Here is a 9,836-nt window from a genome sequence, read left to right as displayed (position 1 = left end):
GCAACCCAGCGCAGGCCGCTTCTCCCCAGGGCCCAGGGTGGCCAACGCGTAAAGCTAAGGAGAGGGCTTCGCGGCACGGAAAAATGACTCCCTCCGAGGGGGGCTTTTCCTGGACACCCCACAAGGCACTGCTGCCCCCGATGCCGGAGGGCATGTCCCACTTCTGGTCTCCGAGCCTCTCCCAGCCCTGAGCGCTTCTGGGGCGCCCTGCTCCGCGCCCCTGCGCTTTCGGGCAGGCGGAGCAAAGGGTCCTGGGGTCCGGGTTCCCGGCTAGGCCAAGAGCCACAGCGGCTGGCCCGCCTGGCGAGGACCCTCTCCCGCTGCTCTGGGCTCCTGGGGTCCCCCGGCCGGCCCCATCCCTCCTCCTGCCCTGGTGGGAAGAATAAATAAATAAATACCTGCCCCGCCCCGCCCCGCGCCCCTACAGCTGGCTCTCCTCCTCCTCCAGGGAGCGGTTGAGTCCGGGGATGAACTTGAGCAGCCGCCGGCGGAAGCTGCGGTACTTGGTCTTGCGCAGGCCGGGGGCGCACAGCGCCTGCTCGCGGGCCTCAGTCCAGAGCGCGCCGGGCGCGCCGCCGCCCCCCGGGCCCGCGCAGCGCACACTGGCGCTGCGGCTCAGCGCGGCCCGGGGGGCCCGGGCGCGGGGGCGTCGGCGGGGCGCGGGCCGGGCGCGCGCGCGGGGGGCGGCAGGGGCGGCAGCGCGGGCGGCTCTGCGCCCCGAAAGAAGCACGTGTGGTAGACGGCGTCGTCGGCGTCGCCCCCGCCCCGCCGCGCGCCCCCGCGGGGACCCCCGGGCGCGGCGAGCAGGGGCCCGAAGGGCAGCGAGCCGGGGAGCAGCCCCGCGCCGTACAGGCAGGAGCGCACGGACTCCAGCGTGTCGTAGATGCTGGGGTCCTTCACCACGAGGCCTGCGGGCAGAGGACACGGGCGTCAGGGCCGTGGGGGACCGTCTGGGTGGCCCCGACGGGTCACCACCCTGCGCCCCGCTCTCTCATCTGTGAAACAGGAATTGGAAGCGCAGATCCTCGTGAGGCCATTTAGGACGCGAGAGCCAAGGAAGAGGTTGGAAAGGAGCTCTGCGCCTCGGTGTGGCCATCCGCAGAATGGAGACACTGTCGCCTCCACGGCCACTGAAGCTTCGGGGGGCTGGTGGTGAGACTCAGCTCAAAGAGTGCCCTTCAGCCAGGACGGCGTTGCACCCAAACCTCTCAGTTGGAGGGGGGAGCAGGACAGGATGGGGTAACAGCAGGGGCGCCTGTGACTGCACACCCCAATCTACTCACCATGCACCAGCCGCTGCTCCTGCACCATTAGGGACCTATATTCTCCCCACTTCTCATACAGGGTTTGCTGCAAGAGACCCCCCCCCATACACATACACTCTCAGGAGCTGCAGGAAACCAGCAGGGGGTGGGTACGGGCTGAGTGAGGGACAAGGGAATTGAACCTGAAGGTTAACAAGAGGCTTGGACACATAAATGACTTCCTAATAGTGCGGCCTGCGGGGGCAGGGGCTGGGGCTCCGGCTCGGGGTACAGGAGGCCGGACGTTATCTGGGCAGCTTTACCTTAAGGTACTGTAGCCGCGCCTCCAGTTCTGCCTTCCGAATTGATGTCCCGTACAGAGTTTCCAGTCTGTGGAGGTTGGGGAATGAAAGGCTGAGTGAGCCTGGAGGGCGAGGACACACCCAGAGAGGCTGAGCTTAGGAATCCTCAGAGGCCTGCTCGGCACCTGCACATACCTGAGGACATTGCCGGATGCCTTAATAATGTCAACAATCTCTCGGTGCCGAATGCCTTCCACGTTCAGGCCGTTGACACTGGCAATGGTGTCCCCTGCCAAGCAGAGGGGGGGTCAGCACCTGCTCCAAGGGGCATAGTGGAAGGATTCCAGCCCCCTACCTGCCCTAGCCAGAGGGGCCAGGGTAACAATACCAGAGTACCCCTGACATCCCCTCCCCTACTCTGCATGGTGCTGGGGACACCTCCTCGGACAGCCTTCCCCACCCCACCCGAAGTACATACTCCCAAAACCACAGCCATCTCCCCTGCCCACGCCAGGCTAGCATCGCAGTCCCGGGGCTAGTGCCCGCATACACCCACACCCGCACTCCATCCTCAGGATGTCCCCAAAACTCTGTCCCCAAACACAGAGCTCTGTCCCCAAACACAGCCCTCCTAGCAACCTTGGGCTGCCCCTGGAGTTGGTTATTTCTGTCCAGCCCGCAGGCTGTCCTGAGTTCCAGCCAACACAGGAAGGGGGCAGGGTGAGAAGCAGAGCAGGGAACACAGTGGGCCCGAGAGACCTAAGCTTCTGACATCCTGTGCCACTGCAGACGCCTGCCCTCATGTAGAGCAACCACCCCCAGGGCCCAGTTCCCAGCTGGAAAAAGGGAATGTGGACGCAAGCTCTGGCTCCCGTGGGGATCAGGAGGGAGCGCGCATGTGAAACGGCTTTGCAAAGTTGCCCTATACCACTTGGCTACCAGGGCCTGCTGGTAAGTGGGCAAAGAGGTGAGGGCGTAAGGAAGGAATTGGTGGCAGAATGGGGGGGGGGCTGGTCAATTTATGCAACCTCAGGCTGCTCTTTTCTGGGGTCTAGAAACTCTACATGGGCAATCCGAGGGGCTCCTAATGGAGGAGCAAGTAACACAGGTACCCTAGATTTGGGCAGGTTGGGGAAGGACGGGCCCTGTCCCCAGAATCAAGCAGATCGGACGGCATGTGCGCCTTCTCCAGCTCCTGCCCAGGCTGGACGGCCGGATTGCCAGGAGAAGGTGGAACAGCAGCGGCAACACCTGCTATTTCCCAGTCCCTGGTTCTGTGCCCCGGAACCCCCAAACCGCACTGTGATGGAAGGAGGACATGTCATTGTCCCCATTTTGTGCAGGGGATGACTCAAGATCACAGAGTAAATGGCAAATTTGCTCAGATTTGATTCATTCTTCCTTCTGGTCTTCCCAAAATAGGAGAAGGAAGGATCATTGATTTCAGAGATTTCTCATCCCCCTTCCCAGAGCTGTGTCTGGGGTCAGGCCCCACCTGGCGTCAGCCCGGCCAGCTGGGCAGGGCTGGACTCATGAACTCGGCAGACGAAAGTCACCATCTCCACACGCTGCTCCTCCCGGTGGTGAAGGCCATAGGTCTGTAGCAGACAAGGGGACGCTGAGCCTGGGAGTGGGGCAGGGCCCCTCATCCCTCAGTCTGGCCTCCCACCCGCTCTGTCCCTTGGCACCCGGCTTCTCCCACCTGAATCTCAAAGCCAAAGGTCTGGTTTTCCTCCTTCTCCAAAGTCAACACTTTCCTGCAGGAGACACAAAGGCCATCTCATCAAGACCATCAGGGTGGAAAGGGGCTTTGGTGGTCCCACTCGGGGGCCCCACTGCTCTGCAGTCTGCTCTCAAACACCCAGGCGAAGGCGCTGTCTCCAGGGACAGGTCACCGGGTGCAGGTTGTGGGAACATCCACCCCCTTCCCCAGCTGAAATCCACTCCACCCGGCAGCACGGGATCCAGACAGCCTCAGCGGGGGCAGCAATAGGGAACGGCTGGCCCCCACAAGGGATGAACTAGCTGAAGTTTTTGGCCACCCCGAGCTTTCCAGTGAGCCCTAGAATACAACATATTGACTGAGGCCCCAAATTCGGCCCCAGCCTGCAGCTTCTGCCCCAGAGCCTGGGGGCTGGCCCCACCCCCAGAGGCTAGTCACGAGGCTCAGTGCAGACCACAGCTGCTCCTCCCAGCTGCGGTGGGGCCAGCCCACCAGATGTGAGGCCGGGGGAGGGGAGCCTGGAGGCCGCCCCTTCCCGCACTGAAGTCCTGCCCACTGGACACAATGGGCTGGAGCCATTCCAGATCCTGGCCTGCTGGGGAGCCCGGAGTTTCCTCTGCCTACCCCCACCCCCTTCCTTCCCGCCCAGCCTGAGACAGAGTTAAAGCAGCTTCCAAAGTCTCAAAGCCTCCAAAGGCCCAGGAGACCAAGGCCCAGCTCCCTCCCAACCTGACCCAGATACCCCCCAAATGTGGAGGAGCAACTCCCAGCCCCAGCCTAAGCTCCTCCCCATTTTGAGCTCTGGCTTTTCCCCTTTGGTGTGTCCCCCCACCCCCCCATGTTGGGTGGAGGCAGAGGGTGACTTCGGTGCTCCCTCTCTGGTTTTGGAAGGGAAAACAAACTTTTTCTGCAAAGGGCCAGATAGTATGTATTTTGGGCTTCCTTTGCAGATCCCACTCGGCCTCTGTCATCTATTGGTCTTTGTTTTTATTTTTATAACCCTTTAGAAATATAAAAACGACTCAGCTCCAGTGCCAAGCAGACTACGCTGGCCAGGAGGCGCAGTCTGCTGATCTGCTTTAGAAGTCTGGCCCAAACCAGGACAGGACGCTGGCAGAGCAGGGCCTGCGCTAGCGCCTACTTCTGCCCATACTTCCCGGCCTTCCCAAGAGGGCCGCCAGGGGCTGAGATCAGCACAGGACCGAGATCTGGAGGAAGGGGCAGCCAGATGCGAGCAGCTGGACACAGCTCAGCTGTGGCCTGCGTCCATGGGGTTTGCTAGGGCTGGGAGGAGGGCCTGGGGAGCCCCAAGACTTCTACTTCCCCCACCTCCCAGATCCAGATCTCCTCAAGGAGGGGTGACTGGCAGGGACTGGGGGTGGGTTGAGGAGCACCTGATGACTCAAAAGTCCCTACCTCCTTTTTCTGCCACCCCCTTCACACAGCCTACACCCCCACATGCCCCTCACTCAGCCAGGGAGACATGCTAAGAAGCGGCGCTGTGCTATCCCCCACTGCACCCCAGCACCTCAGCCTTCGGACAGGGGCAGGGGCTGGAGGGCTGGTGACTCACCGCTGCTGTTCTGGGCTCTGGCTGAGGTTCTTCCAGCGGAATCCTGAGCCCTGGGTGGGAAAGCAGTCAGGAAGTTGCACTGAGGGGGAATGTCCTCAAGTGGGTGCTGACAGCCCTATGCTGGGGGGCCCCTCACCTGGGGTCCAGCACCTCACTGCCTGTCCGTTGTGTTCCACACCTGCTTTGGTGCCCCGGTAACTGTTCACCGAGTGCACTGTCAGGATCAGTCCACAGCTTTCTCCCTGGGTTTTACCACCCACGCCAGGACTATGGGGACACAGGAGTCCTCCTGGGTGCCCGCTGCATGAACCTCAAAGCCCTGTGCTGGTTCTCGGGCTGGGGGAGAAAGTGTTCACTACTCTAGATACAGTCTCCTCCCCCGGGGGGCATGTCTCTAGGGCTCAGGCCTCCCGGACCCAGAAAGCTGAAGCAGGGGCTCTTCCCAGATGTCACCTGAAGAAGAGCAGGGGTCCCCCAAGCTTGCCTACCAAGCCACTTCAGAGACCCTCTGCCAGTCAGGTCTCTCCTCCCAATTTCTCAGCCACAGTGGCTTAGGGAGCTGGGCTCCGAGCTCCGGGGAGGGAGGGTGGGCATCGCGGCCTGGACAAGGGAAGGCGGGGACAGAGGGCGCGCGGGCCTTCTTGCCAAGTCCAGGCTGTAGCAGGGGCCGCCGGTGGCTCCCCGCCTAAGTGAGCCACTGTGCCCGGCCCCACCTGGGCCTCCTGACGTTTTGTTGTTGTCTGACACAAAAAATCTTAGACATCAACCTTGCTCTTGAGTCTTGTTGTACTTGAGAGAGACTGGGATTCTTTCGCTTTTTGTAGGGGGTGGGGAGGTGGTGGCCTTGGAGGTTTTTGCCTCTTTAAGGCCCTGAGAAACTAAAGCTGGACTTCCTCCCGAAATTACTGGTCCTGCAAGAAACCCCCGCTATGGACCCACCCAGCTCCAGACCTGCCCAGCGCCAGACCTGCCCAGCGCCAGACCTGCCCAGCTCCAGACCTGCCCAGCCTCTTGTGCCCCAAGACCCTTCCGGGTCTGCTAACGGCTGCCCCGGCTGCCCCAAGGCTCGAGGGAAGGGGCCTGTCTCCAGAGCCAAGGCCAGGCCTCAGGGTGGGGACGGCTCCCCAACAGGGCACGGAGGAAGGACCGGGCAGCAGAGAGAGACCCCTTTGTCTTCCCACCCGATTTTCATAAAATGCAAATCCGCAACAAGCTGCTCATTGTTGGGGGGCGGGCAGGGGACGGTGGGGGGGTGTGCCGGACCGCGAAAGGCCACCAGCCCCCTCTACTTAACCTGAGTCTTACGTCCCCCCTCTGAGCGGCCGGGTGCACCTCAGGCCAGAGGAAGAACCCCGCGGAGGGGCGACTCCGAGGGCGGGCGCGGCCGCGTCCTTCCTGCCTCGCGGGCGCCGGGCGACCCCTCCCACCCGTCCCGGCCCAAGGCCAGGGGGCCGCGACCTCGCACCCCGCATCTCGGGCGCTGGGCCAGGCGGCAGGCCCCGAGCCCAGGCACCCCGGCGTCCCCGGGAAGGGGTGAGCCCCCCGGAGTCCAGGCGCTGCGCGCGCCCCCTCGGCCAGGGGAGGCCGGCGCCGGCCCCCGCGCTCCGCGCGCCCCGCTCTCCGCGCACCCCACTCTCCGCGCACCCCGCTCCCCGCACCCCGCTCCCCGCTCCCAGACCCCCAACTTGGCGGTGCGAGCCGGGACTCGGCCCTGGGGCTCCCCGCCCCACTGGCGGCGCCGGGCACGGGGCCTCCAAACACCTGGACGGGGGAAGGTGGGGCTCTGGGGTGCTGGAGGCCAAATGGGGCGCCAGGAGAAGGGGTGCCGGGCAGGAGTTGAGGCGGGAGAGGAGCGAGACGGGGCGGCGGCGGCCGGGACGGAGTGGGGACCCCGCGATCCGGCGGGGGCGGGGGCGGTCGCGCCCCTCCAGGGCCCCGGGGGCGCGGCGGCTCCTCGTGGCGGGGGCCCGCGGGGCGCGGGGGGACGACGGGGGGCGGCGGGCGCGGCCGGGGGCGGCGCGGAGCGGGCAGGTCCCGGGGAAGAGGCGGCGGGGCGGGGCGGGGCGGGGGGCGCGGGGGGCGCACGCACCTTCCGGCGGGGCAGGGTGCCCCCCGAGACGGCGAGCGCGCGGTACAGCTCCGCGGGGTGGTAGTCCTCCAGCGCCGCGTACAGCTCGTCCGCGGGGGCGCCGGGGCCGGCGGCCGCGGCGGGGGGGCCCGGGGCCGCGGCCGGGGCGCGGGCGGCGGGGTCCGGCGCGGGCGCCTCCTCCTTCTGCTGCAGCTTCCTGAGGCGCCGGAGGGTCATGCTCGCGCCCCGCGCCCTCGCAGGCGGCGCCGGCAGCGGCTCGGGGTTGCCAGCCCCGCGGGGCGCCGCGCGGCTCCCTTTATAGCGGGGCGAGGGGGCGGGCGCGGCGGGGCGCGGTCTCGGGGTGGCCTCGCCCCCGCCCGGGCCCCGCCCCAGGCCCGCGCGAGCCCCGCCTCGAGGCCGCGCCGGGAGGGGAGCCGCCCGGGGAGCCGCGCGCGGAGCGGGGAGACCGAGCGGGGGAAGGGACGGGCCGGACAGGCATCCCGGGCGGGGCCGGGGAGGGGGTCCCCGAGATCAGGGTGGCTTTTGGGGGGCCCTGGAAGAGGCCTATGAAGGGGCTTCTGACAGCTGAGCATTCGGGGTGCGTGGCTTTGGAGTCCTGGGGAGCGTGGTGGTGCGGGGCGGTCAAGGATCCTTGGGGATCCAGGGAGAGGGTCCAGGAACCCCGGGGGCTGCAGGGGGTGCTTGGCCAAGGGAGAGCAACAGCGGCCCCGTGCAGGGAGCGGGGTGAGGTCCCTGAAGATCCCCCTGGGCTGACTGCAGAAGCGCTGGGCGCAGAGGGCCAGGATCTCCCCGGTACACCGGAGCCCCGGGGGTGAGGCAGGCTGCTGCGCGCCCGTGCCAGGGTGCCGGCTGAAGGCAGGAGGTCGCGGCCTGCGGGCTGGAGGCCTGGTTCTGACCTGCCGCCTCTGAAGGTCAGGAGCCGCCCCTCCCAGACCAACCTCTCCTCCGCTCCCGGTGCTGGAGGTCAGAGCCCCCTTTTCAGAGCCAGCAGCCTTGGGTGGACTTGACTCATGGGGGTGGGTGTACCTGGGCCACCCCCGCCTCACGCCCATGGGATGCGGCGGCTGCCAGGCTGTGGGAGAGGTGGGCCCTCCCGGCTGAAGTCTGTCGTCAGCGGTTCCCAAATCAGAAGTGAGAGGAGGAAGTGGAAGGCCAGGCTGGCGTCTGCGCGGCGGCCACCCCAGGGCGGCGGCATCACAAGCCGCGGTGCCGGGTCCCTACATCAGCCACCTCTACGCAGGCCGGGGGGGCGTCTCGTCTCTGCTCCCCCCTAGTCTTCCCCAAAGCTGCCTTGTGCCTTCATGGCTGACGTTTATTGATCAGTTCCCACATGCCATGCGCGTTATTCTGTGGGTGCTCTGCAGACATGTGTGCTTTCATTTGCTCCTCCTCACAACCCGATGACATAGGTGCCCTCCTCTGCCACACAGGGGAAGACACGCAGGCCCAGAGAGGTCAGGGAGCTCACTGGAGGCCACTCCGTGGCAGAGCCGAGATTGAACCCTGGCGGCCTGGTCCCAGAGCTGCCTTCTAGCCTGACTGGCTCAGTTCTTCTTCAAGCCTTGCTGTGTGCCAGGTCCTGGCTAGGAACTGGGGTGACCGAGGCTGTAGGCCTGGCAGGGAGTGGTGCCGGCACCTGCCTGGGGGAGAGGCGTGTCTTGAGGAGGTACAGGCAAGTGACCACATCTGCCTGGGGAGGCCAGGGGAGGCTTTCTGCCTCCTGGCCACCTCTGTCCGCTGGCCCGCCTGTCTCCTTGCCGCCTCGTCTCTTCCCCTCGCTTCTCTGTTTCCTCCCCACCCCCAGGCTCCCGGGGCCTCAGCCCCCACAGGAGGAGTGGGTGGAAGGGGTGCTTCTCCACCCCTCAGTGATTACACAAGTCCAGATGGCAGACTGCTTATTGGGTTGGGGGCTGGGGGTGGAGCGGGGAGTTTTGGGGAGCCGAGAGCTCGCTCCCTTGGTGCCCGCCTCTCCTCCTTCCCTCTCCCCCTTGGCACCACCAAGTGGCCATCAGCTGAGGGGCCCAGGGGGTGTCGGTGGGGAAACATGGGATTCTATTGTGAAGCATTAGCACAGATGGACCCCTGGACCGTCTGCTGTGAGCTCCGACAGACAGCATCTGTGTGGGGGCGGGGGTGGGGAGGCGAGAAAAGGCAGGAGGGGCAATGGCTTCTATTCTCCTCACGCCCGTGCCTGTGTCTGAGGGCCCACAGAGGAGGATTTGGTATAACTTCCGGGAAGGATGGCCGCCCCTCCCAGCCTCCTCGCCCGGCCCTCGCCTGGCCCTCACCTGGGCGCCCCTGGTGTTGGCGGCTGTGCCTGACAGCTCTGTGGAGACACGGCCCTGCAGACCGAGTGGCTCCCCCTCGGTGTTCGGGTCACTCTGGCTCCCGGCCCCCTGAAGGACAGAAAACCACCAGAGAATTGAAGTTCACACACGTGTTTTCCTGTTGCCAGCAGAGAGCCCTCGAGAAGCCGAGTCAGGGTGGGCCCAGGAGATGCCATATCTGTCGGGTTCTCTGCGTGATTTCCTCAAATCCTGGAATTTCACAGCCGGAAGGGCCTTGTGGTCCAGAGAGGATATCATGTGGTCCACATCCACTTAACTGCAGAGGCAAACAGGCCCGGGAGGGAGAGAGGGCGCAGAACAGGTACTAGAACCCGCTAGATGCCAGGCCTCTTGACCCAAAAGAGCATTTCATTCAGCCGCTGGCAGCTCCCCTGTTCCCCTCCAGAGCTCAGAGACCCATCCTGCGGCTTCCTTTTTCCAATCGCCCCAGTTTCTCCAGGGAGGCCTGATGTTCACCAGAGGGTGGTGGTGCCCTCTGGTGGCCACGAGTCTCCTGGTGGAAAGTTTCAGGGCCAGCCCTGAAGGGCGGTCAGGCTATGCCAGGCACCACCCGGAGT

At 65.4% G+C, this 9,836-nt stretch overlaps 1 protein-coding gene across 1 annotated transcript; it reads right to left on the bottom strand.

Moving 5' to 3' along the window:
- Positions 1–368: 368 nt before the first annotated feature.
- TAMALIN (trafficking regulator and scaffold protein tamalin) lies at positions 369–7,147 on the bottom strand. Its single transcript, XM_037514776.2, is given in 9 exon segments — positions 369–633; positions 636–908; positions 1,284–1,350; positions 1,568–1,634; positions 1,742–1,835; positions 3,042–3,144; positions 3,249–3,303; positions 4,843–4,892; positions 6,932–7,147. Coding segments are annotated over 9 exon segments (1,137 nt in total). The 3' UTR covers positions 369–421.
- Between the last annotated feature and the right edge of the window lie 2,689 nt (positions 7,148–9,836).

This window comes from Talpa occidentalis, unplaced genomic scaffold (assembly GCF_014898055.3).
Source record: "Talpa occidentalis isolate TD23 unplaced genomic scaffold, MPIMG_talOcc4v2.1 talOcc4.16, whole genome shotgun sequence".
Lineage (NCBI taxonomy): Eukaryota > Metazoa > Chordata > Mammalia > Eulipotyphla > Talpidae > Talpa > Talpa occidentalis.
The sequence above is the reverse complement of the archived record's forward strand: the minus strand, read 5'-3'. Positions and strand labels throughout refer to the sequence as shown.